Source organism: Hordeum vulgare, chromosome 6H, assembly GCF_904849725.1.
Source record: "Hordeum vulgare subsp. vulgare chromosome 6H, MorexV3_pseudomolecules_assembly, whole genome shotgun sequence".
Classification (NCBI taxonomy): domain Eukaryota; kingdom Viridiplantae; phylum Streptophyta; class Magnoliopsida; order Poales; family Poaceae; genus Hordeum; species Hordeum vulgare.
In genome coordinates, this window is record NC_058523.1 from 96,024,712 (window position 1) to 96,052,546 (window position 27,835).

A 27,835-nucleotide genomic window follows, 5' to 3' on the forward strand; every position below is an offset into this window, starting at 1 on the left:
TTCTATTGTTGGAATTGTTCCCACGACAACAACCTAGCATGGAATCCTTTGTCAGAGTCTCTTGTCTCTTCCTTCCTGGTGGGAAGCTCATTGTCGTCTCACTCCTCGCGCACGCCACCTGGATCTAGGGGAGCAACGACACATCGAGGTGTTTGTGAAATCCTAGCTCCAGGAAGCTCATTGTCGTCTCACTCCTCGCGCACGCCACCTGGATCTAGGGGAGCAACGACACATCGAGGTGTTTGTGAAATCCTAGCTGGTTGTTCAACATTTGCAAATTTTGGGCCTTCAGTCGCTGTCGTGGTGGACCACATGCTAGTTGAACTCGGTCCATGTCCATCCCATCTGTGTCCGTTGTGTGTAGATGCAAGTTGGCCCACCCCCATCAGCCCATCCCTCACCCTTGTATCTAGCTGCAAGTTGGCCCACCCCCATCAGCCCATCCCTCACCCTTGTATCTAGCTGCAAGTTGGCCCACCCCCATCAGCCCATCCCTCACCCTTGTATCTAGCTGCAAGTTGGCCCACCCCCATCAGCCCATCCCTCCCCCTTGTATCTAGCTGCAAGTTGGCCCACCCCCATCAGCCCATCCCTCCCCCTTGTATCTAGCCCCAAGTTGCCCACCCACATCAAGTATTTATGGGTGAGCTGCCTGTTTAGGTTTCGTGCATCTAGACTTGTCCTCACACTCTTCTTATCATCCCAACCATCTCCTTCCCTTTTGTGATTTGTGACGGTGATGGATCGTTCGTGTGGTCCGTTTTCTAAGTACAATTCTAATGGCAAGCACCATTTTGATGATGGAAAATTAAATTTGTCAGATTCGATTTGCTACGAAGATGAGCTTCGTCAAAATTTTCAAAGGAAGCATGAACAACATGAACATAAGAATTGGGACTTATCGCCGACTTCGTACAAAGAAGAGGAGGGTAATCCTGCAATAACAACTTTATCTTTGCCTTCTCAATCTAGATCTAGTGATACTCTAGATCTGAGGCTTAAGGTGGATGACGGCGGATTTTCCAACTTGAACTACAACCCTAGATCTGACGCTAGATCTGGGGCTTACGTCAGCTCCGGTCGTGGGATCGTTCGCCCTCCTCCTCCACCGGCAAAGGGCTGGTCTACGAACGGCTTGCCTTCGGAGGGGAGCGGCGCCAGCTCTGAGGTGGGTGCTGAAGAGAGTAACAGCGGTGCCTCGGATGGCGTCGCCCCGGGGACGAAGGCCGCCGGCGACGAGGTTGGCGCCGGCCTGGAGGCGAACTTCCTCAGCGTCCCCGTCGATCCGTGGACATGTCACCAGGTGAGCCCCTCGTACGTTAATTAATTTAATTTATCATGGATGGACGAGTAGTGTTACGCTCCCGCTACGATTACTGAACGAATTCGCAAGATCCGATACATATTGAGAGGATGGGGATCGGGAGAGAAGAACTTTCGTGCAGATAAGTACTAGCGACCAATGTCCCACGATTAGTACTGGGCTTGAGCAGGCGACGGCTCTGCTAGGGCTTGAGGGGTAGTAGTGGACTGGGCATATAATACCTGCTCCTAGGATGCTTATAATCATTATAATAAGTCCTGGGATTTATTTTGTGTCAAATCTTTTCTGGCAGACATCCATCCCTCACTGGAAGATAATTTCTGGCAGACATCTTGTCTGTAGTGCACTTGGTAGATAAATTCTTGGCGCTGCTCATGGATGATTGGTTGTCCTATGAATATTGAAAGTGAGGATGCGATACTAATTGTTAGGATCCTATACATCGTTCCACTAGGTTAGTGCTACTATATTGCCTATTTCTAGGGAACTGCCACAATCGTTGGATGATTCCTCATGTTTGTATTGATCTTTACATTTGGGGAGCTGCTCCCAGCAATCTGTTGCATGGAACAAGATGATGGTAAGACCACCTAAATGCCATCTGGTGCTTCTTAGTACCTTTTAGTTCTATTCGTGTTTGCACTAGGGGGGCTGTGATTTTGGTTCCACCACTTTGGCAATTAGGTTCGGAAGAAAATAAGGTTCAGAGATGATAGTTGATGAATCATACATATGCTGATAACACCTCCTCCTACCAAATAAGTACTATTCAACTTGGAACGTGCATTGAAATGCTAGAGATTTAGTTGAAGTACCATATTGCTCTAGTTACTTATCGAATCAGTATTATATTAATTAATAGGTTGGTTGGAACAAGTACACTGAAATTTGGCTTATTTTATTTTCTGCCATTGAATTACTCTTGTCATAGATATGGATATTTGTCCTTCTAAAAGGTTTAACAATATGGATATTTATCAATCTATATATTCAGAAACGTGGTGGATGCACATCATCACTTGCTAATTTTGCAGTGTTTGTTTCATAAAAATTGTACCTATCATGTGGACTCTTGTTCTTTAGGGTGGTGTTCGTATTTGTGTTGCTGTGCGTCCTCCTTCTTCTGCGTTTTTGGTTCTGTTTTGGAAACTATGTGTTATGACCACAGGCCCAGTTAGCCAAACTGGCCCAGTTATCTTAATAATATTAGGGCCTTAGCCCAGTTTATTATAGCCTAGGGAACTTATATATAGTCATGTAATCAACACTTTTAAGATTAAGCAAAGATCAATCTACTTTGATCGGCTCCAACTAGGAGCCGGTGCCCTAACCCTAGCCGCCTCTTCCATCGTGTCGCCGCCTCCATCCGTGCGAGACGGCGCCCCTGCGCCGGCGACCATAGCCGATCCCCTCTTTCCCCTACAACCTTCGGCCAAGACCCGGTAGAACCCTAGTTTCTACCAGTTTGGTATCAGATAGCTTCGGTGCGATCATGTCATCGCCGCCGCCCACCTCAACCCTTCCGCTGCTGTCCACCACCACCACCCCGATGATCACCACGGCCGGCGCCCCGCAACTGCCCGCGCCGGGCTCTTCCGCCGCGCCGCGTCCTGCTGTCCTCACCCCGGAGGAATTGACCGGCGCGGTCCGCGATTTGGCCACCGCCGTTCAGGGTATCCGGCTCTACCTGGCCATCCCCTACGGACCGCCGCCGGTCGCGTCACCACCAGACCGCGCCGGGCCGTCGTGGCTGCCCTGGCAGCCTCCGCCACCCTCGGCCGGGCTGCTGCAGCCGACCCTGCAGCTGCCGCCGCCGCCACAAACCACCTTCGGGCCGGGCCCTACCTCTGCGCCAGGGGTGTCGATCCACCAGCTCCGGTTTCCCCCCTCGCCGTCCCTCTACCGGCCTGGGTGACCGGGTCGTCACAGCCAGTGTACACGATGGCCTCGGCGCCGCCGCACATCCAGTCGCCACCGGCGCCACCCCCGCAGTACGACGTGCCCTCCAGCTTCTCTGGCCCCGATGGGTACCCGACGCCGACCCCTGCACTACTCTGTGCCGACGAGCCGTACTACCAGGGCGGCCCTACCCACACGCCGCCGCGCTTCGCCAAACTGGACTTCGCCACCTATGACAGCATTGAGGACCCCCAGAGCTGGCTCAACCAATGTGACCAGTTTTTTGGGGGGCAACAGACACCAGTGTCGGATCGCACCTGGCTCGCTTCATATCACCTCCGAGGCGCCGCACAGACGTGGTATTACGCTCTCGAGCAGGACGAGGGCGGCATGCCTCCATGTGAGCGTTTCCGCGAGCTCTGCCTCCTACGCTTCGGGCCTCTGATCCAAGGGAGCCGGTTGGCGGAGCTTGGCCGCCTACCCTTCACCTCCACGGTGCAGGACTTCGCCGACCGCTTCCAGGCCCTGGCGTGTCACGCGCCTGGCGTGACGACTCGCCAGCGGGCCGAGCTCTTCGTCGGGGGCCTCCTCGACCACATCCGCGTGGATGTCGAGATGCGCGGACCACAGGACATCCAGACGGCCATGTACTATGCCCGCGCGTTCGAGCAGCGGGCGGTGGCTATGCAGCAGGCGTTCCCGGCCCAGGCACCTCGCCCACCCCCTCAGCCGGCTATGTCTGCACTCAGCCGGCCTGCCCAGCCGGCGATAGGGACGCCCGCCACGGCAGCAACTCGACCGTTCCGTCGGCTAACCCCGACCGAACAAAACGAGCGTCGTCGCCAGGGGTTATGTTTCAACTGCGGTGAGCCCTACGTGCCAGGCCACGTCTGCCCGCGCCTCTTCTACCTGGAGGCGGACGACTATGTCGCGGAGGATACAACTTCCTCCGAGCTTGCCGAGGCGGCAGCCCCGGCGTCAGCCACCGCTCTCGTGGTCTCCGTGCATGTCCTTGCCGGCAGACGAGCGTAAACAACGATGCTGTTGCCAGTGACGGTTAATGGGGAGCTCCTCTTAGCTCTCGTGGACACGGGCTCTACACACAACTTCCTGCCCGCGTCTACTATGCGTCGCCTGGCCCTCCAGCCGACGGGCGGCGAGCAGCTCTGAGTTACCGTGGCTAATGGTGACCGTCTCCGCTGCCACGGAATTGCGCAGCAGGTTCCCATCCTCATCGGCGACGAGTCCTTTGCCATCACGTGCATCGGCGTCGACTTGGGCGGACGCTCGGACCCATCCTTTGGGACTTCGACGCATTGACCATGACTTTCTGGCGTCAAGGGCGCATGGTGCAGTGGAAGGGCGAGGGTGGCACATCTCCAGCAGTTCCCTCTCAGCTGTCGACCGCCATAGCAGACTCTGAGCCGCCCCTGTTGGCTCATCTCCTGCAGCGGCACGACGACCTTTTACCGGTACTCCTTGTTCACAAGCCCGTGGGCTCGTGGCGTTTTTGCCTCGATTACCGTGCTCTCACTGCCACGACGACGAGGGTCAATTTTCCTATACCGGTCGTGGAGGAGCTCCGGGAAGAGCCGCCAGGGCCACGCTTATTCCCTACGCTCGACTTGCGTTCTGGCTACCATCACGATCACTTCGAGTTTTGGGTGATGCCTTTCGGTCTCTCCAATGCGCCGGCGACATTCCAGGCCTTGATGCATGACGTACTTCGGACCAGTTCAACCCTCCGAAGGCACCTTGGGAGCAGCTCAAGGAGTTCCGCCAACATTTTCTAGATGTCCAGCTCGAGGACGAGCTGTTTGCGCAGGCGGAGAGAAATGTTATGACCATAGGCCCAGTTAGCCAAACTGGCCCAGTTATCTTAATAATATTAGGGGCTTAGCCCAGTTTATTATAGCCTAGGGAACTTATATATAGTCATGTAATCAACACTTTTGAGATTAAGCAAAGATCAATCTATTTTGATCGGCTCCAACTAGGAGCCGGTGCCCTAACCCTAGCCGCCTCTTCCATCGCGCCGGCGCCCCCATCAGTGCGAGACGGCGCCCTTGCGCCGGCGACCACAACCGATCCCCTCTTTCCCCTACAACCTCCGGCCAGGACCCGGTAGAACCCTAGTTTCTACCACTATGTGCCTTCCGTTGTGCGTTATGTGTAGTGCTTTACCAGCCATTTAAGGTGATTTAGTGCGACGCCGGTCAGAACGAAAGGATCGAACATCAGACCATAAGATCTGGAGTGGCACCTCGACGGCACAGTGCTGGGCTGTGCTGGACTTGGATCCACTGTTCAATGCTGCTGCCTGCTGCAGTAGTGAAGGTTGCTGCTCCATCGGATGCTGTTCTGGTGTTGCAGTGATCATGACATGCCTCCATGCCGTCCCTGTCTTGGGATCACCTTGCTTTGGTTTCCTTTTTGCCACACAGGCTCGAAATAATCAGGGAACAAACCATAACTTGTAACTTGAGGGTCCGCCACCTCACCATCGAGGGCAGCAAAGCCACACACGGATCGATAGATTAGGGCTCGGTATCCACCAGACAGCGGTGATGGCAGAGGCCCTCAGAGCACTTGGTATATCCATCAGGATTAATGCTTCGGAAGACGAGCTCTCCTTTAACTGGACCACCACCCCACCAGCTTTCCAGTGGCTCTGGAATTCTTCCTGTAAAAAAAACCAGTTTAGCAAACTTTAAAGTGCTACCATTCGGCATCAAAGGGAAGGGAAAAATTAACCTCGCGAGGAAAAGACCCCCTTATACCTGTAGGGAGACGACAGTGAACAAACAGGCGCAGTGCTTTATGGGCACTCATGCAAAGGGAGCAAATGGGATCATGTGTCCATCTCCTTTTAGCAAGATAATCCGCAGTTAGGCATTTTCCTTGATCATTCAGCCATGAAAAGAATTTGACCTTCGTGGGGAGCTTGATTTGCTATATAAGCTTCTTGAGGGGAGAATCAATTTTGCAAATAAACTGAATAGTGTAGGCGGAGCTGGCAGTATATTTCTTATTTTCAGTCCACTTCCATTCCACCTTATCCAACACATTGGACAGAGAGAAGGCAGATGATTTATGCTAGAAATCAATGTATTCAATTAGGACCTCAGAGTCTGGGTTCCAATTTATGTGTGTAATTCATCTTTTATCAGTCAAGCCATCCACAACTGAGATGTTTATTTTCCAGCTTTGGGTAGGCAATATAAACGGGTTGAGGCCATTTAACCTGTGAGTTCCAGAACGACAGAGAACGGCCAGTTCCTGTGATGGAAGTGCTGGCGCCGAGCTCGATTTTGGCTGGAGTAGCTCGCAAGGGCTGAGATGCCCGCCAGGCATGCCCGCCAGGCTGCCTAGGAAAGGAGCCAGGAGGGACCAGGAACCGGAGGGGAGCCGAGGGTGCGGCCAACTCTGGCGGCGCTGCCTTGGCGCAGAGTGCTCCAAACGGAGTTGCGGCTTGGTGGTGGTCTCACTGGTCAATTGGAGGTCTCCTGGCTGCTAATCGACCTCGGCGTCCGACGGTAGTGCGGCTACAATCATTTCGGCCGGTGTATAGGTTGGGGAATGACCCGAACCGGAGGCGGCGGAGGGGGTCGCGGCAAACGTCTTGGCCGGCGGGGTGGCAGCGGGGCTGGGTGCGGCTGATGGAGTGGCGGTGGCGTCTGGCGGCGGCCGTCACTGTAGGTGGCGAGTCGGCAGTGCGAAATTTCACTTGTTGGGGTTCCCGCCGCAGCCGAATTGATTTTTGGGCAACTGCTGGTGGTGATGTATATTTGCAGCAGTTGTAACAATAATTTGGGCAGGCCATACATTTTTTTTGTGCACCATATACCTATAGGGCTTCTATTGGAGGCTTTTTTTTGCCCGAAGTGACCTAAAAGGAAGTTTTCTGGGCATGGCTGCGTTTTTAGGGCTTCTGTTAGAGATGCTCTTAGGTGCCATGCACGCCACAGCATAAGAAGCATGAGGCCGTGCTGCTCAGGTCTGATCCTAGAGAGGAGCAGAAGGAGTCACTCTGGTTCCGAATACTGAAAGTCATGCTCATGTGGGATGTCCCACGCAATTCGGAGTTCCTCCCTCAACACACGGGCTTTAGCGAAGTTCACCACCGCATGAAAACCATTTTCTTCAGCACACCCACACATGTTACAAATGTTGTCAGCTTCCAGGGACCTTTGCCATTTTTTTCTTTCTTTTAGTGGCTAGATTGCCTGACGCCAGTCTCCAGCCAAAAACTATAATTTTGTTTGGCATGGGCGCTTTCCAAATCAGCGACCACATGGACTGCTCCCCATCAGGATTGTTACTGCTGCTCGCCATCGCTGGGTCAGCATGCTTCAAGTTGTAAGCAACCCTATCCACTACTCTCAAAGTTGCACACTTGGGTGTCCTCAAGGTCTCCTCTCGATACATTCATCTTCACGATCAACTCAGCATCACCTGGCCAGAAAACTTCCCTTATCAAAGGTTCATTCCACTGTTCACCATCCAGTAACATTAGACCACACGTCGTATCCTTGAACATCTCCTGCTACGCTGAATCTTCAGCGAAGGCTCCTTTGGAATCTAATTATCCCTCCAGACTCGAATAGAATTACCATTACCGACTCTCCTAATTATCCCCCTTTTTAAGCAGTTCCAAACCGAACTCAATTCCTCTCCTTGCTTGGGATGCTTCACCGGTAAAAAATGTATCAAGGACATTACCAGTTGGGTTGTACCTCAGCTTTACAAAACTGAGCACATAAACCCTCTGCTGACTCGATAAGCCTCCATCTGCTGAAAGAAGCAGATACGGTGATATCGGATCTTCCTGTCAAAAGAAACACAGACTTGATACCAGAGGTATGCTTCGCTGAAGGAATTTTTTTATTGAGGACTACTATCGTGTTATATGTGGAGAAGACGTGATGGAGATCAGAGACCACTTATTTTTCAGATGTCTTTTCGCTAGAGTCTGCTGGCAATATTTTTTGTCTAAACTGGAGCTCCCGACATACTGACCAGCTGCATCAACTGCATTTCGAGCCTAAAAACAGAGATTGCCGAACCTTTCTATATGGAGGTTCTGTCGTTCTAGGGGCCTCTTAGCCCTGAGCTCCTTTTCCTTTCATTCTTGTAATATAAACCAAAATCTATAGAAAGTATGCAGCAGAGTCCTACTGTTTCTGTAGAGAAATGGTCTTCCGTTTAATTTTTTCCTTCTGTTTTGCTATTCCTCAGTGCCGTCAGAGAAAAACAGGGGACACGGCAGATTGCAAAGGGTCCAATAAGAGGGGCAAGTGCTCTCTCAGATACTGCAAGAATTGCATACGTAACAGGTAAAATAATTTCATCTCTTCTTTTTCTTAGAGCCTGTGGTAGGCAATCCTGTTTGAGTTTGTTTGTTGATGTTCTCTTTGTTTAACAGGTACCCTTTGATTGCGGAAGAGGTGTTGAAGAAGGAGGCCTGGGAATGCCCCAAATGCAGGAATGACTGCAACTGCAGCAGGTGCAGGTAAACAATCTGAAGCAGATGCTTGCCATGAGGGATTTTAGATTTTTGTTCTTGTTGAGAGATCTCTTTATCTGGTTTTATTTGGCAGAAAGCGCAAAGGGGAGGCTCCGACGGGGCGAATGGTCTGTGCTAGCAAGAGGCCGAAGGTCAACCTGGTGCAAACTGAGAGCAATGATGCTCTCAAGGATGAAATAGTTGTACCCAGGGGCACTCTTGTGACTTGCATTGCAGGTATAAAGCTGCAGTCTGAAGATGTTGGTGCTGCTATTCAATTTCTGGAGTTCTGCCGCTCATTTGGCCAGGTAATTACGGAAAGCAAATAGTATGTATTATTTATCATTTCGTGTTGTATTGAACCATTGATGCATCTACTCCTCATTTACGCTAGCTAGTTACGGTTAGTTAAGTTGTCTGAGAATGCTGCCGAGCTAAACAATTATGTTGTTTTCTTATTACTTCTGTCTTGTTAACGCAAAATAGATCATCAACTTGAGGGGCATATTGTTTATGATTTGTCAATTTACAATCTAAAGAAAGTTTATTTGTATTTTTTTTATAATCTGGCACCAAACTTGGTATCTGTTTCTGTAAATGAAAATGTTTAACTGTTCTTAGCTGCCTGCTTGCTTTTGGAGACCTTTTCTTCTGTATAATAAATAATGTACCAAATGATTTAAGCAGGTCTGTCGAATAACGGAGGGGCAACCAGAAGAAACTCTCAGTGACTTAACTCAACTTGAAGAGGTGTCTTCAGCTGTTGCTGACCTTCACATAAAGTTGTTGTCCGTCATAGAAGATGGCAAAGATAAGTAAGTATACTCCAAACTGGTATTTCCTTGTAGTTCTGCCCATGCAGTCAATAACTGGGTAAATGAGGTTATTTTTTTCTTAGACCTTTTGAGTATCCAAGACATGGAGATGAATGGATAAAAAAAGTCGGCCAGTACATCACTTTGACGTTACATACAGAACATTTCACTCTTAGCTGCTTAAATCAGGGGGTATCAGGATATAGATATTTGAACCCTTCTTGCAAGCTGGAGGTGCTGAATTGTCTGTGTGATGAGGCATTATCTTCTCAGTAAGTACAGCCTACCATATTTGCTGGAGTATTTCACTTCACCACTGTCTTTTTTTTTAAACGTGGCATCACTTCACCACTGTCATATTAATTATCTTGTAACTTTGTCAGAAAGTTGAGGACCTGCATTGACATCAAAGATAGAGAATGTGTGGCCACACAAAAAATCAAAGCTGCAACCAGAAAGGTATTTATCCTGCGAAGTTCCTTTTTTTTGTGGTCAAGTCACTTGGTTGACATTAATGATCATTGTTTTTTGTCTTGTTTCATAGCAAAATGAGCTAAAAAGAAGATATGAGATGGCTAAAGTAATGGAAGGAGGAGATACTGCTAGCAATGAGGAAGCTGATAATATCCTTTCTCAAATAAAGGAAGCGGAAGAAGTCAAGCAGGCAGCCTGGAATGGTCTGTGGCAGTATGCCTTGATTTATCTTCATTTCCTGCGTTCTATTTGTTTAGCTTTGTTCATCTGTGTAGTTTTAAGTCTGTTTACTATCTTTCACTTTTGTTTATTATATTATTTCACATCATCTATAGTACACCATCCTGCACTGTTTAATATGTCTAACTTTTTCTAGAAAATATCTTTGTAATATAAGTACTTTACTAGGTTTTATTAATCTGTCTCAGTATAGTCCACATAAACACAATATTTTGGGCATAGTTTTTGTCAAACTTTTAAAACTTTAACCACCAAATCTTCTAGAATATTTTGACTGAGTGAGTGAAAATCACATATATATACGACAATCTTATCAGGTTTTAGAATTATACCAAACTGGAAACTAATAATTTATGTACTATTTTGGAGATTGTGTTAGTATTTAAAAACATTATCTTCTTAAAGACCGGAGGGAGCAGTAGAAGAAAATGGTCAACGTTAAGACTGGAAGGAGTATCTAACTTTGACTAACGTCAAATTGTCTTCCTACCATCCATGAATGTGTACTGACTATGGGTTAACAAATGGATAAATTCAAGTATTTATTATATAAAAGTATTATTAGAGTAGTCCAACCCAATTTTTTCATACATCTAGACATTCTTTTGAAACCCTGGACAGTAGAACAATTGATCTACAATAATTTTCATTAATAGAAACAGTTATCTTACAAATATGAATGAAAGAAAACTGCAAAAGACCTACGGGTAAAAGAGAGAGTCATCCAATTCCAGCTCTAGGTATCATGATCATAGTACTAGAAGTGGACCACTCCTGGAAACAAACAACATGTTTGTCCTTGATTCTGAACTTAAGTCGAGTCAAATCATCTTTAAGGGCATATCTCCAATTCTGCCCTGAAGCCAGACGTTCCAGCATCCCAGGATAACAATCTCCATACTAATAGAATTTGGTAGATCCTCAAGAGCCAACAATGTATCTTCATAGACAGATGTACCTCATTTACTTCCAGGAATGAGAGTGTCCCAGCAACTTTGAGCAAAACTGCAATCCCAAAGCAGATGCATAAGTGTTTCTTCACGATGATGATTACATATAGGACAGGAGTGATCAGTCGTCATGAAACCTTTTCGTTTCAGCAAGTATCTTGCGTTAATTCTATTCTGCATGTATGCTTGAGTCTACTAGCAATCTTCCAGATTAATTTGAAAACTTTTGGAGCCTCAAATTCGCCCACCAGGTATTTATACATTTTCATAAATGAGAATTTGTCAGCAATTCCATTGCACTGCCATCTGTCCTTACTATTCTGATCAACCACTGGGATTATGCTTGGGACTTGGAGTAATTGATTATAGGCTTGATTAGACAAAGGCCGATGAAAGTTATCAGCCCAATCACTTCTTGCACTAAAATTTCGCAAATATTCTTTTTCATTTCTAGCAAAAGAATGCAACTAAGGGAATTTCCGAAGCAATGGCAAGTCAGACCATTTATCCTGCCAGAAAATAATTGTGTCCCCATGTCCCACAGAACATGAGGCAAAATATTTACAAGAGGGCAGGAACTTCAAATGCATGTGACATAACCATCCAAGAGAAGATAGCCTCTTCTTTTTTTCTTTCCGGGTGAATGGGTGTCAAGTCTTTTCAGCATTAGCCTTATATTATGTGACATAACTAACCGTGTAGTTTGGATTTATTGCTTAACTTTTTTCTTGGATTACCGTAGAGACATGAAAGGATATATTAATTAGTATATGTAAGGCTCAAGATATTCTAGGTTATTTTGCACCAATTAATACATGTGAAATTAAGTTAAGAGAGCAACTGATATGGATATGTCAATAGGGTTTATGGATATGGATAGTAAAGGATACCATAAAAGGAAACATACGGTAATATGTTGATACCTTAATTTATTCATACGTGCTCCATGACGTTGTCACAATGGGATGGAATTTTTAACTCATGATAAAATGCAACTTGATCATCCTTTTAGAGTCAAGTAAATCAAGATTGTTATATGTTGGCTAACTTGTTTCCACTATAGTGCTTTGTGTTCCCCTTTTACGACACATCATTTTTGGACAAAAGGCTCTAGATGAGCCCGATTGATTTAACGAAGCCATCAACCGCCAAGAAATGCAACACACCAGGGAAACACAACGGCTGAACTGATACAATGGGATTTACTGGAGAGCAAACACAGCTACAACCATTACAAGCACCTATGAAAAGGAAAAGAAGAGAGCACAACTTGCAAAAGAAGAAGCGCTCCATGCTTGGCACTGAAGAAATCATGGCCGAAGCAGCCAAGCAAGACATAGCTGACCATCCTAGGGGAATTATACTCAATGTACACCTTGCAACTGGAGCAAGCACAACACCTTCCATCTCTACCACTTAAGGGGGACTCTACCCCCTCGCCTTGGAACGAAAGGTGTCGCTCCATTGGAATTCAAAAATGCACACTTGAGAGCTAGAAGGATGTTAGCCTCGCAGTGTGAAGTAGCCCTAGAGCGACCACCTAGACTTGGGATATACCTTGCCGGCAACCCGCCGCTATCCACGCACAACCAAAAGGAGCAGGAAAGCTACCGGGGATGGCCGTCGAAGAAGGAGGAAGCATGGCACCAAGATGACACGAAGAGAAGGGAGCAGAGCAACCAACCACAAAGAAATTCCTAGGAGCCCTCGGCTTCCGTTGTGACATTGTCAGCTTGTCGCCAGGAAGGGGAACCTTATCACCTTCTGCCAGCATGGAAGATGGAGCACCGCTAAAACCGAGTAACGCAAACCGCCACCGGAGATCACCAACCTAAAGGGTTTTTGGCCCATCTCTCTCTCCCCTCTCTCCACTTTGTTGTGAATATCTTCTTCATGGCACCCGATTGAAGGTTGTACTCCCCCTTACTCGAAATACTTGCATTCCTTGTGTGAGGGGTGTAACAGGTTCATATTAAAGCCATTCTCTATGACTTTTAAGGTATGTACTTGTATGGCCATTGATCAACTATTCAAAGTCAATGTAAGCAATTTATACAACTTAATGGGCGGAGTAAGAAGGTTTTTGAGATGCAACAACAACCTCGCATTATCCTTGCGACGAGAATAAGACGTTAGACACCACCGGACCCATTATTGTTTTCCCTGTCAAAATACAAACAATTGCGACAAGGATGGATACAAACGATAATTGAAATATGAATGTCGCATAGTGTTCTATAGGTGTCACCAACCTACCAATTTTGATGTTAAAAGCCTTGCTCTTTACACCATTGGACATCTTCCTTTTTTGACCTACCACCGCTAGAAAACTTAGATCACCATTTCGTGAATGCACTAAGTCGATCCCTCATGGCACTTCGAGAGTCATGGTGATCCTATTACACCCACCCAGTCAAGTTTTGATGGACATACACATGATGAACGCTATCCCATTTGGTAGTAAATTCAATTCAATGAAGATTCCTCATACGACGACAAATTTAGGATATAATAACAATCCAAATTAACCCAAGCTTGGTTATCAGACTAGCATATCATATCGGCATGGCCGTGAAGTTTTGAAATCCGATGAACTTACAAGCGACATTCGGTTTTGTAGTTCTATGAGATATCGGTGTTTTCAAAGGATAGCCATCTCATTCCCCAATGCTTGTTAAATGAGATAGTGTATCACGGGTAGATGGCTCATCCTTGAAACGAGTAAATGGGCACCTTTCCATTGAAGTCATTTGTTAGCATTGGTGCTTTTCCAGATAAATCTAACAATGGAGACAATCACTAATAGCTCCCCTAAACTACGACGATAGAATGCGTTGTCTTTCCAAGGGTGGAGATGCCATCGTGCTCATAATGGACCAGTGCATGCGTTTTGTAGGGGAGTTAATACGAACATTAGTTAATTAAGCTTGGTCACTTAGTTTGCTTATATCTTAAGTTACTACCTTATCAATTAGTTACCATAGTATCAGGTTCCATGTTTGTGTGATTCTTATAAGATTTGACTTGCTATTTTGGGAGCACAAGGCAATAAATTTTATCTCTCTTATCTCCACCGCTTGTGTTGTCATCCCTACACATCCTCTCTATTCTACAAATCCTCTTTCCTCTTTGATCTCGTACCATCGCGACCCTAGGACAATATGGTTTGCTGACATAAGTTATTTCTTGCGTTGCCAACTTAATTTCCAAGATCAAGCAACGAGGATGTGGCAACTTGGCATCAAAGCCATTGTTTTGTCTTATCAAATGCGCAATTGTTGTGGCCATGACTCAACATGCACTAAAATTTAAGTATCAAGCATGAACGGACCAACCGAACCAAATTTTTTATTACGTATAAGAAGTAACCATCAACAACTCAACATTCGTTGGCATACACTAGGAATATACAAACATCAATGTGTTCTTCTTGTGAGCCTGTTCTTGAGAAGAACACAACCATCACTGGTCCTTGAGACATACATTGACATGCTGCCAATATCAGTGAGATCCAACTGCGATTATCAACATAGATAGCTACTCAAACATCGTTGGGAATTCCTTGTGTCGCCGATGTTGCTTTTATTTTGGCATCATCTTGTTGTTAACCGACGGGATGCTCATTATGTACCCTGCCAAGTCGTAATTGCTTGAGCTTTGCTCATATTTGCTGCCTCATACTAAATGTTGGTGGACCACCGCTAGAAAGGGCTTATGCCACAAATGAGATGAGTCATTCTGCCGTGGTTGATGGCTCCGCTTCGCTCTCCGCTCCGCTCCGCTCTCCGCCCAGCTCCCCACTCCACCCGCCCCTAGCCTAGCTCTGCCCCGCATCCTCCCGCCGCAGTCGAGCTCCGCCGGCGCCCTCCCCTAGCCATGGCCCTCTCCTGCTCCAGCGAGGCGAGCTCCTCCGGCCACGAGCGCCGCAGGCAGGTCTCCCTCGACGGCTCTTCCTCCGCGCGCTCCTACAGCAAGGTCGCCACCTCCCCGAGCTCCCCGGCCCCAACGGCGCGCCAGCAGGCTGCCACGCCGCCCCGCGTCAACCCACCCGCTCCTCCTGCGGCTGGTGTGCGCAGGGTGCTGGCCACGGCTCGCCTCGGGCCGCGTTTGGGAAGCAGCAGGTGGAGCGTGCTGGAGCCGTAGCCGAGGTCGACCAGGAGGGGTTCGAACTCCCTCGACGTCGGGACCGACGCCCCCGCCCTCGGCGCGCCGCTGAGCAAGGCCCCGCTCCGTCTTGTCCCCGCAGCCCTTCGGTCGAGGAGGCGACGGGCCTCTGCTTCCGTTGCCTGGACTCGCGCCACAGGGTGCGCGACTGCACAGGAGACGTCCGCTACCGCCGTTGCCTTGTGTCTGGCCACGAGTCTTGGGAATGCCTAGACCGCCGCCGCACCAGCACTCGCGCCCACTCCCCGCGCGCAGCTACGACGAGGACCGCGCCGCCGGTGATGCCGCGTCCCGTGGCGCTCCGCACACCAACGCCGCTGCCCCCCATGGAGGTCCAGGCACGCCCCGATGCCCCGTCTGCTCCGGTGCGGGTCATCCTCACCCGCTCCGTCGAGATCGAGGAGACGGAGGGCGTCTTGCGCCGGGCCATGGTGGCCACCATCACTGGGACGCGGCCCGCCGTCTCCGCGGAGGAGGTGGCCGGGCTGCTGCACACCTCCCTCGCCCTGCACCCCGGCGACTTCTCCGTGCACCTCCACCACCCGGAGGACTTCCTCATCGTCCTCGCCTCCCGCGAGCTCAAGGACCACCTCGCCGGCGACCACTTCATCTCCGGCCCTCGCTTCTCCCTCTCGCTGCGCCCATGGTGCAAGCTCGCGCATGCCAGCTCTGGCAGGTTGGACTACCGCGTCGAGCTCGAGCTCCGTGGGATCCCCGCCCAGGCTTGGCATCTCTCCACGGCGGAGCACATCCTGGGCAGCAGCTGCTAGATCGAGAGGCTACACCCGACCCGGCCCGCATCCACCGCCACGCCACCTTGGAGATCGTCGAGTCGCTCCCCTTGCGCCACTAGTCGGACGCCCCTGCCATCACCACCCTCACGTACCAGGTGGCCATCACGCTCGCCCGCGCTGAGCTGAACGCCCCTGCGCCGAGAAGTCACGCCCCCGCGGCTGATCCCGACGACGGCCAGGACGGCGACCAGGAGCGCCGCGACGACGACCCTGCCAGGCGTGCCCGCCAACGTCGCCGTGGTCGCAAGAGACGCCACACAGGCTGCATCCCTGCTGGTCGCGCCGACGGCATGCAGATGGACGACCTCCCCTGGCCGCGCAACCCGCGCCCGCAGCGCGTCGACGACATCGCAGGGGTTGCTGGCTGGTCTTCGACCTGCGAAGTCCGGCGTACTGTGACCCAGCCGGCGGCGCCCCTCCCGTTCCTCATCATCCGCCCTTGGCCTGGCCTACGCGGGGCCCGCGGTACACGTCGACCTCGTCAGCCGCCTGGAAAAGTGCCCGACAAAGCAGTCAAACCTGCCCTGCCTCTGATCCCCAGGCCGACAGGATCAGATGCCGCAGAGGGGGCGCCCACACCTGTGGCTCTGGATCGCTCGCAGGCCCCCAACTTTGGCGCGGGCCCCAGCTTAGATTCGACCACGCGGCCGCCCGACGCGATCGTAGAGGGCATCGGGACACAGCTTCGCGCTGCACCAACCCCCTCTGCCCAACCGGATCAGCTGCTTTTAGTGGGGTCCATATCTCTGGACGCAGCGATCCCTGCCGAGGCCGATCCCTGCACAGATGATGAGACTCTGGCCCGGTCGGTGGAGGCGCGATGACGGTGGACCCTGCCAGTCCCGCCCCCACCTTCTCGCCAGACGCGGATGCGCCCACCACTACCGCGGCTGATGCGGGTGCGCCCACCACTACCGCGCCCACCACCACTGCGGCTGCCCCACCCCCTGCTGACGCGCATGGCAGCACCCCGTCTACCCCACCTCCTGCGAATGCGCCAATCAGCCCTGCAGACGCGCCATGCAGTCCTCTCGCCTCCCCTGCGGGCCGTTTCGCTTCCCCGCCAATCACCATGCTGCGACCGCGTCACCGGCGTCCCACCGAGACATGGACTCTAGGGGAGTTCCTCTCGGCCGCCACTAAGCACATCAGCGCTGTCCTCCCCACCCCAGGAAAGCGCCCGCGCCAGCCGGCACTGAACTTCTCTCCCCGGCGGGGCCGATCTGCGTCCTCATCGGCCTCCAAGACCGCTGCTCCTCCCACTGCTGAGCGTCGGGCGCAGGTGCAGGTCCTCCGCACCCTCGGCATCCTCGGCGTCAACCAGCAGATCACCGCCGCCGAGTTGTGGGCCTACAACGGCATCTTCGCGGCGCCCATTCCCCGGTCCGTGCTCGCTGTGATCGCAGCGCTGGTCGATCGCGAGCTGCCTCCCCCCGGGACCGGTGCCGACCGCGACCCCGGTGGACGGCGGCCCCATCGCGATCTAATCGCTGGGTGCAGCTCCTGTCGAACATGTTACCATGAATTACGACCTCAAACTTGTAATCTGGAACGCCCGCGGCTTGAACGCGTGCGCTCGCCGCTCGGCTATCCGCTCGCTGATCTGTACCACCGAGGCATCCATTGTTTGCATTCAAGAAACTAAGATGGAGTTCATTTGCTCGTCGACCGTCCTTGAGACGCTTGGCACCGAGTTCGACAAATACGTCTTTCTGCCGGCAGTCGGCACCCGCGGCGGCATACTCTTGGCCTGGAAGAGCCGGTTCGTCGCCCTCTCCAACCAGTCGCTCGCCACACACACTCTCTCTGCCCAAGTTGTCATGCCTGGCGCCCTCGCCTGATGGCTTATCGTGGTCTACGAGCCCCAAGCCGACGCGGCGAAGATAGCCTTCCTACAGGAGCTTCGCGACGTGCGAGCTGCCTGCCTTGGACCATGGATGCTCTGCGGGGACTTCAACTTAATCTACCGCGAGGAGGACAAGAACAACCGCAACCTTAAGCGCCGCATGATGGGCAAGTTTCGCCGCCTGATCGACGACCTCGCGCTCAAGGAAGTCTACCTCAACGGCCGCCGGTACACGTGGTCAAACGAGCAATCGCCGCCGGCGCTCGTGCGCCTCGACCGCGTCCTGTGCACCTCCGACTGGGAAGAGCTTCATGGGGAGTGCCACCTACGCTGCCTCGCGTCGGTCATCTCCGACCATAGCCCTTTGCTGCTGGACTGCTGCCTCCTGCCTCACGCTCACTGACGTTTCCACTTCGAGCAGTTCTGGCTCCGCCTAGATGGCTTCCAGGACGTGATGACCATGGCTTGGGGCTCCGTCACTCATTGCGATCCCTTCCAGCGCATGGTGCTACGTCTCCAGGCCACCGCCCACGCGCTCACCAGCTGGAGCGCCCGCTCGGTTGGTGGTGTCCGCCTCAAGCTTGCTATCGCGCGGGAGCTGATCTCTCGTTTCGACAAGGCGCAAGAGGACCGGGCCCTCACCCCCGACGAGAGCTGGCTACGCTCCCAGCTGAAGGTCTCCTACCTCGGGCTTGCCTCGCTCGAGCGCACCATAGCCCGCCAGCGAGCGCGGGTTATCTCGCTGAAGGACGGTGACGCCAACACCTCCTTCTTCCACCGCCAGAGCACTTACCGTCGGCAGAAGAACAGAATCTACAACATCAGCATCGACGGGCACACGATCTCTAGCCACGTCGACATGGCGGACGCGGCCTTCGGACACTTTGATGGCCTGCTTGGCACCGCCGTCAACCGCGAGTGCTCGCTCCATCTTGACGAGCTCATCGAGCCCGCCGACGGCCTCCTCGCCCTCGAGGAGCCATTCGCTGCCGAGGAAATCTGGAACGCTATCCAGCGACTCCCCGCGCATAAGGCGTCGGGCCCCAGCGGCTTCACTGCAGAGTTCTTGCGCGCTTGCTGGCCCACGGTGCGGCAAGACCTTGTGGACGTCTTCCAGCAGCTCTACGACATGCGCGGCCGAGGCTTCGACCGCCTCGACCGGGCGCTGCTCACCTTGCTCCCCAAGCGGGCCGACGCCGCCACCTTCGGGGATTACAGGCCGATCAGCCTCATCCACCTCGTCGCCAAGGTGTTCGCCAAAGTGCTCTCCCTCCGCCTCGGCCCTGAGCTAGATCGCCTCCTCAGCCCGAACCAAAACGCATTCATCCCTGGGCGCAGCCTCCACGACAATTTCGTCCTCGTCAAGCAATCGGCGCGGCTTCTCCACCAGCTCAAAGCCCCGCGCGCCCTCCTCAAGCTGGACCTGACCAAAGCATTTGATTCGACCTCCTGGTCCTTTGTCTTCGAGGTGTTGCACCGCTACGGTTTCGGCACCCGCTTCCGAGCTTGGCTGGCCATCTTGCTATCTTCGACGAGCACCCGAGTGCTGCTCAATGGCGACCCGGGCCCCCCGATTTGGCATCGCCGAGGATTCCGGCAGGGCGACCCGCTGTCCCCGAAGCTCTTCGTGCTTGTCGTCGACGTGCTCGGCCGGCTCGTCAACCGGGCTACATCGCTGGGTCTCCTGCAGCGACTACACCCGCGGCATACGGTACCGGCAATCTCGCTGTACGCCGACGATGTCGTGCTGTTTTGCCATCCTTCGCCGGACGAGATCACCGCGGTCAAGGGCATCCTGCGCCTCTTCGGCCGCGCCTCCGGACTTCACGTCAACTACGCCAAGAGCACAGCGACGCTCATTCGCTGTGACTAGGAGGCGGCAACCGCGGCAGTGCAGCTGCTCGGCTGCCCCATCGCCGAGCTCCCGATCACCTATTTGGGGATCCCTCTCATGATCCGGCGACCGACGGCGGCGCAGCTACAGCCTCTGGTAGACAAGGTGAGGGGCCAATTGCCGTCATGGAAGGCTTGGCTTATGAACAAGGCTGGGCGCCTCGCGATGGTGAAATCTGTCCTCTGCGCAGTCCCCATTCACCAGCTGCTTGTCTTTGCTCCGCCCAAGAAGACTATCAAGTAACTAGAGAAGATCGAGCATGGCTTCTTGTGGGCGGGCCGCGAGGCTGCCAATGGGGGTAACTGCCACATGAACTGGCGGCGCACATGCCGCCCCATCGAGCTTGGAGGCCTTGGCATTCCAGACCTAGAGCGCACCGGGCTGGCTCTCCGCCTGTGATGGCTTTGGCTCAGCCACACCGACCGGAACAGAGCTTGGAGCGGGCTCAACCTGCAGTTCTCGGCGGACGAATGCGCCCTGTTCTTCGCCTGCATCACGATGTCCCTGGGGAACGGCCTCTCGGCCCTCTTCTGGATCGATCGTTGGATCGGCGGCCGTTCTGTCGGCGAGATAGCTCCGCGGCTCCTCGCCTGCATCCCCAAGCGCAGAAGAAAGGAGCGGACAGTTGCTGAAGGGCTCAATGCCAACGCCTGGGCTCGCGACATCGAGGGCACTCTCGGTGTCCACGAGATTGGCCAGTACATCTGCCTCTGGAACGTCATCGAGCACACCACCCTGTTCAACACGCCTGACCAACTCTCCTGGAAGTGGACTACGAATGGCTCTTAGTCCGCTAAGTCCTGCTACAAGATCACCCTCCAAGGATCCATCCCCAGCGCCTCCTGGAAGCTCATCTGGAAGAGTTGGGCTCCACCCCGAGTACGGTCCTTCCACTGGCTTGCCGACCAGGATCGATGCTGGACCTCCGACCGCCTAGCACGCCGAGGGCTGCAGCACCACGACCCCTGCATCTTGTGCTGCCAGGACCCCGAGACTCTGGATCACTTACTCCTCCGCTGCCCCTTCTCCAGGCAGGTCTGGCAAAGCATCATCGCCTGGCTCCGCTTGCCCTGCGCCGCCCCCAGCAATGAGACTTCCCTTCTCGCCTGGTGGCACCGCGCCAAGCGGAGCATGCCGCACCCCATGCGCAAAGGCTTCGCCTCCGTGACCCTGCTGACCCCGTGGATGATATGGAAACACCGTAACAGCTGTGTGTTTGAGGGCACACAACCCTCGTTGAACGACCTGGTCGTCAAGATCAAGGAAGAGGCGTCGCTCTGGACCAAGGCAGGAGCGGCCGGTCTCCGTATCATCTACCCACAGACCTGGGATGTACACTAGTCATAGGCTTTTCAATTCCCAGCATTGCCCCTCCTAGGAGGATTGTAATATAAACTCTTCCTTTTCAATACAAAGAAACGCATGTATCTCACTGCGTTTTCTCGAAAAAATTCTGCCGAGGTTAAGACTGGTTGCTAGCCAATTACAACACGATGATAAGTTGTCTTGCTAGAGGGAGAAATGTGATGCACCTGGTGCAATATAGTCAACTCTTTTTTACGAAAAGAATATAATCAACACTTAGTCATGTTCTTTTATTTTGGTTGGTCCACTTATATGACTGCCCAATAATGTTGCATCACCTCCTTTATACGCACTCTTTGTCCTACCAAACTTCTTCCTCTTTGTTCTCCGTGCCGTATCACTTGCAGTCTTTGTGATGGCACCATGGAATATTAGTCTCGCATCTCGTTTCTCTTCCTACTATCCATCACAGTTACTACTGTGTTCCCCATCAGGACACAATAGCGTTCACTTGAATCTAGTCTAGGTTAAATAGTGGGTAGCTATGGCAAATCTAGATGGTGGTAGTGTGAACTTGTACAATTGGTGTTAGATTTTAAAGAAGGTGTGCGCCATGGGCTGCTTGAGGTTTACAGCAAATGCTTCTAAAGCCAGGTCTGGCAGTAATATTGATTAGTCGTCATAACTTGTCCTACTAAAAGGGGTGGATATGAGATGCACCTTAAAAATTTGAATTGAGAATTTGTCTGTTTTCTTTAATATGATACAGAAGTCAGTCTTAAATCAGAACTAAAGTAATTAATCCCTATTTATAGTTAATAAGGTAGAACAGAAGCAATCATGAAGAACCCCTTTGAACCTCACATAATCTTTCATTGACAACCTTTAGTATGCAAAATAAGCATAATCCGAGTGTCTAAGGTTTTTATTTTCAATTAATTTATATTCTACTTGTAACTTTTGGTATATTTTTGTGTTCATAATTTGTATAATGTGAAGTCTTAGACTGGCCGGGTAGTTTATTTTCCGGAACGTGGACTAACTGAAAATGTTTAATCCATTCTCTTAGCATTTCAAACATACACTGGTTGTTTATTTTACTAATTACTACAACCAACATGAGCCTAATTCAGTTGGTGGGAGGTGTAGACGTATGCATCATCACTTAGGTCCAAGTCTCGTTTGACTCGCGAGTTAGGGTGCCTTTCTTATCCTTCTGTTTTTTCATGTGATGTGTAAATAGTCCAAGCTTTGTTCAGCAAAATAAAGGTATATAGCTGTTCTATATTAATTTTCTTCTTGTATTTCCCAACTGTGCCAGAATTAGGGGTGTTGAAACGTGTTCATAGGACCACGCCTGTTATGGAAGACAAAGGAGTAAAATACTGGAAGCTGGGTGGCTATTGTAATAACAATATAAACATCATGCGTCAAGGTTTGTAATTATTACGATGTTAGTTTTCATTTTACTCATTAGCAATATATAGTGATTAGCAATATATAGTGACTAGCAATACCATGTTTATATCAGAGTTCGATGAAGAAAATAGAACCAAGAACAAAGACATGTGGTTCATGTTCACTGAAGACGAGCATAAAGTAGTTGAAGATCATGTAACTACAAGGTATCGAGCTCATCCAATTTATTTTTCAGTAACCCTCTTTCCTAAAGCCTGTATGCCTGCTGCTTCAAGTTGTTTTCTGCCACCAATGTGTTTACTGTAGTTACCCCATCTGCTATTTAATGTTGGATCTGCTAAATTAATTACGTAAAAAGTTTTTTTTGGTATTGTGTATTTGTGCTGCCATGATTGGGAAATTTAACATTATAGTGAAGCATAATGCTATGAAGTGCCACCTCTGTTCATTAATACAAGACGTTTTGGCTGTTGAAATTAAATTGCCAGAACGTCTGATCTTAACGAATAGAGGGTGTAGCATTCTAAGAAAGGATCATATATATATTTTTCCTGTCTTACAGTATGCTGTCAAAAGGCTTTCCTTGGCAATATACATTTCACATGTTCATGAAAAGCAGTAGCTAGCCAGCATTCACCATCACCAGTATTTCATCTGCAAATGCTTCAATAAAGTTTCATTGGTGATATGGTTATTTTTTAGGAAGGTAACCGATTTACATTGAAAGGTTCTCCAAATAAGCTTAGGTGAACTTTTTTCACTAGTGGTTTTCCGGATGCTTGAATAATGTAGTCTGGAGTTCCTAAATAGATAGTTGATGCCTTAATTTCGTGGAGTTCTGGTCCTCTGTTTCTTTTTGGAAACGAATAGCCCGAGTCTTAGTTTCTTCATATCTGGTATCGAGATAAAATATTTGTTTGTATACTATTATAACCAATATATATGTTCTGTAAGCCATGCTCAGTTGCTCAACTGTTTGGGTCTCAAAAAGAATTTTCTGTAAATACTTGTGCATTCAAGACGGTTGCACAACATGATTGATCTTCTGGCGGTTGAGGCATCCGTCGTATCCGACCACTGCCCACTGCTGCTGGACTGCTCGCCTATGCCCTCGGCTCACAAGCGCTTCCACTTCGAGGAGTATTGGCTGTGCCTCGACGGCTTTCACGATACGGTAGCCACGGCTTGGGGATCGGTGACTGACCCCGACCCCTTTCGGCGGCTGGTCAGGCGCTTGCAGGCTACAGGCCGTGCCCTCACAAGCTGGAGCGCCAAGTCTACGGGCAACATCAGGAACAAACTTGCTATTTCCCGTGAGCTGATTTCGCACTTTGACCAGGCGATGGAGGTTCGCGCGCTCCCCCCGGAAGACTGGCTGCGCAAACAGCTCAAGATGGCCTATCTTGGCTTGGCCTCGCTCGAGCGCACGATTGCCCGGCAGCGCGCTCGCATTTCCTTTCTCTCGGATGGCGACGCGAACACGAGCTTCTTCCACAGGCAATGCACGTATCGCCGACAGAAGAACCGAGTGCACAGCCTGCTTGTCGATGGACAGGTGCTCTGCGAGCATGAGGAGATGGCCCAGGCGGCCTTTGCGCACTTTGACGGGTTGCTGGGCACAGCCCCTGACCGAGCCCACACGCTAGACCTCGAGCATCTCATCACGCCCGTCGACCTGGCGAGCCTGGAGGCGGCATTCAGCCCAGAGGAGATCTGGGAGGCGATCAGGCGCATGCCCGCGCACAAGGCGCCAGGGCCGGACGGCTTCACCGTGGAGTTCCTGCGCGCTTGCTGGAACATTATCAGGCAGGACATCCTCGAGGTCTTCGAGCTACTCTAGGCGTTGCGCGGGCGCGGCTTCAGCAAACTCAACCAAGCGCTGCTCACCCTCCTGCCGAAGCGCGCCGACGCCCACAGGCTTGGCGACTGCCAGCCGATTTGCCTGATCCATATTGTGGCTAAGCTCTTTGCAAAGGTTTTGTCCTTGCGCTTAGCATCAAAGCTCGACAGCCTGGTGAGCCGCTACCAGAATGCCTTTATTGCCGGACGTATGCTCCACGACAGCTTCATCCTTGTCCGGCAATCCCTCAAGCTGCTTCACCACCTGGGCGCACCGAGAATTATGCTCAAGCTCGACCTCACTCGGGCCTTTGACTCCATATCCTGGCCCTTCCTCTTCGAGGTCCTGCGCCAATACAGGTTCAGAGCGAGATTTCGGGAGTGGTTTGCCATCCTCCTATCGTCGGCTAGCACTCGTGTCATGCTTAAAGGAGTGCCCGCCCCCCCGATATGGCACCGCCGCGGGCTGCGCCAAGGTGACTCGTCATCCCCGCAGCTATTCGTCCTGGCTGTCGACACGCTCGGCCGCCTCATGCAGCGGGCCCTGCAGATCGGCATCCTCCGGCGCCTTCACCCTCGCCGTGATATCCTAGCTATTTCGCTATACGTCGACGATGTGATGCTGTTCTGCCACGCCACGACCGATGAGGTCCTCGCTATGAAGAGCATTCTGGGGGTCTTCGGTGCAGCCTCCGGACTCCACGTGAACTACGACAAGAGCTCCGCCACGGCGCTGCATGGTGACGAGTCGACTGCTGACTTGCTGGAGATTCTTGGATGCCCGGCGACGGACCTGCCTATCACATACCTTGGCATCCCGCTCACCACCCGTCCCTCCGCGGCCCAGATGCAGCCGCTTGTTGACACGGTGGCTGGGCGCCTCCCGTCGTGGAAGGCATGGCTCATGAACAAGGCCGGGCGGCTGGCGCTCGTTAAGTCAGTGCTCAGTGCTATCCCCATTCATCAGCTGCTCGCCCTTGCGTCCCCGAAGAAAACCCTGAAGCAACTCGAGAAGATTCAGCGAGGATTCCTTTGGGCTGGCCGCGAGGCTGCCCATGAAGGGCACTGTCACGTGAACTGGCGACGGGTCTGCCGGCCGATCGAGTATGGTGGACTGGGTGTCCGCGACCTTGAGCGCACCGGGCTTGCCCTCAGGCTCAGGTGGCTATGGCTCTCGAGGACGGACACTGACCGGGCTTGGCAAGGCCTGGACTTGCAGTTTACCCCTGAGGAGTGCGGCCTCTTCCACGCCTCCACTACCATGCAGCTCGGGGACGGAGCGACAACCCTATTTTGGGAGGACCGCTGGCTCCACGGTCAGTCCATCCGCGAGCACGCGCCCTTGCTGTACCTGTGCATCACAAAAACCGAAGGAAATCGCGAACGGTGGCGGAGGGCATCGGCGGCAATGCATGGGCGCGGGATATCCACGGAAACCTTGGCCTGCAAGAGATTGGACAGTACCTCAGACTATGGCTGCTTGTGTCGCACACCATCCTGTCCACCGAGCCGGACAAGCTCGTTTGGAACTGGATGGCCAATGGCATCTACACAGCGCGGTCATGTTACCGGGCCACCTTCCACGGATCTATAACCTGCCGCTCGTGGAAGCTGATTTGGAAGGGCTGGGCATCGCCGAAAGTAAAGTTCTTTCACTGGCTCGCCAACTAGGACCGCTGCTGGACCGCAGAGCGTCTCGCCCGCCATGGCCTTCCTCACCACCCTCGGTGCCTCCTTTGCGACCAAGAGCCGGAAACGATCTGGCACCTGCTGCTCACATGCCCATTCGCGAGGCAGACCTGGCATGAGATCCTGTCCTGGCTGCGCCTGCCGGCTCCGGCGCCAGCTCAGGATGCCACGCTCCAGGACTGGTGGCTTCGGGCGAGGGATGCCACGCCAACCCCGCTTCGCAAAGCGCTGCTTTCGGTTGTACTCTTGGTGCCGTGGATGATATGGAAGCATAGAAATGCGTGTGTTTTCGACCATGTAACTCCGTCGCTAGATGAACTCGTTGACAAGATCAAGGACGAATCCCGATGGTGGGCTAAAGCCGGGGCTAAAGGGCTTAGGATATCTCTGCCCTCATCCTGGGACGTCCATTGATCTTCCTGTAACACCGATGTACTAGCCTCCTAGGAGGATGTAACTCCCCCCCCCTCCCCCCCCTTCAATGCTTGCGTTTTCTCGAAAAAAAAAATGTTTTCAGTCTTTCCTTCACTGTGTAGAACTGTGTCAATATGCTTGGTATTAACAAATTTCCTGTTTAGATTGGGCTGGATATTTTATTCTCCTTTTCTTTTAACCTGAGAAGTTCTACCAGCTTGGCAAGTTGGCCTTCATTCTCACTATGGAAGTAATTGTTGGCTAACCCTGTATCTTTTTGCAACTGTTTAAAATAGATCCCGACGTCTGCGGAGAAATCATAACTGGGCGTAATGATTTACTGATCCCAGTCTCCTGCTCTTTCAACTGTTTCATGGTATTTACTTGTCCTTTCTTTGTGCCTTTCTTTTTATGGGTTCTGGGATACACCACATTTCCTTTACAGGGAAATGGAAATATGTTCTTTTACAACTACGCCGTCACTATATTTATGTTCTAACAACAAAGCGTATATAAACCCCTTTGCCCATGCTATATCAGGAAACTTATGTAAAAGATAATAGCGGAGATGTGCAGAAATTTGTACAGGGGATCTCAGTTGCTTCTTCAAACCCCTTGCCCATGCTATGTCAGGAAAAAGCTAGTGCGTGTAAAAAGAATATCACTTATGCTAGTGTTGCTGGTATTGCCCCTGAAACAATAATTTAGGCTAGTTTATAAAAAATAGATAGGATAAAATCATATTATACCTATGTGCCACCATAACGTGTGTCATCGCATCGAATTACTAAGTATTTACGCTCTTAGTATCTCCAATGATTATTGATCTAAGTATTCAGTTCAGAGTGGGAGCTGTGGATTATTCTCATCTTGTGTTGATGTTCTGTTTTGGCAGGTGGATGGACTACCCACCCTAGCCGAGACCTGGGAACATGTGCAATGTAGAGGCCGTAAGAAGACAGCAGTTTTTCTACAGGAAGGTTGTACAGTTACAGAACAACCAACAATTCTCGAAGATTCAGTCACAGCATCTGGATACAAACCTTGTGGCATGTTTTATCTTTTCCATATGGAAACTCCGACAAGACTTTGTAGCACCTTCCAAAGTCTGTTCCCTGGATGTTTTGAAATTGAGGGAAATTTATCATTGACATTTGAATGGAGTACAGTCAAATTTACCTGTCTGTATTTATATAATTATTAATCGTTCTATGGCAGGAAAGGATTACTTCCTGTCTCGAACATGAGAGCTTTAATTGATTA

General features: G+C 51.3%; 1 protein-coding gene across 2 annotated transcripts; it reads left to right on the plus strand.

The window, feature by feature from the left end:
* The first annotated feature begins 687 nt into the window (after positions 1-687).
* On the plus strand, positions 688-27,835 carry LOC123403953. Of its 2 annotated transcripts, XM_045097855.1 has the most exons (12): positions 694-1,303; positions 8,462-8,559; positions 8,649-8,735; positions 8,824-9,037; positions 9,417-9,544; positions 9,628-9,816; positions 9,928-10,003; positions 10,089-10,221; positions 22,533-22,646; positions 22,743-22,836; positions 26,869-26,948; positions 27,468-27,835. In XM_045097855.1, exons 1-11 carry the CDS (start codon positions 740-742, stop codon positions 26,903-26,905), a joined length of 1,734 nt encoding a protein of 577 aa, XP_044953790.1. In that variant the 5' UTR covers positions 694-739; the 3' UTR covers positions 26,906-26,948; positions 27,468-27,835. The 2 variants fall into 2 exon arrangements, with proteins under 2 accessions (XP_044953791.1, XP_044953790.1); XM_045097856.1 differs by lacking the exons at positions 22,533-22,646; positions 22,743-22,836; positions 26,869-26,948; positions 27,468-27,835 and adding an exon at positions 12,272-12,464 and having other exon boundaries at positions 688-1,303.

Coding starts and splice junctions, on each gene's coding strand:
- LOC123403953 (XM_045097855.1), top strand. CDS start 740: ATGGATCGTTCGTGTGGTCCGTTTTCTAAGTACAATTCTAATGGCAAG. Junction 9,038..9,416: donor TCTGCCGCTCATTTGGCCAG/GTAATTACGGAA, acceptor TGATTTAAGCAG/GTCTGTCGAATAACGGAGGG. Junction 22,837..26,868: donor GAAGATCATGTAACTACAAG/GTATCGAGCTCA, acceptor TGTTTAAAATAG/ATCCCGACGTCTGCGGAGAA.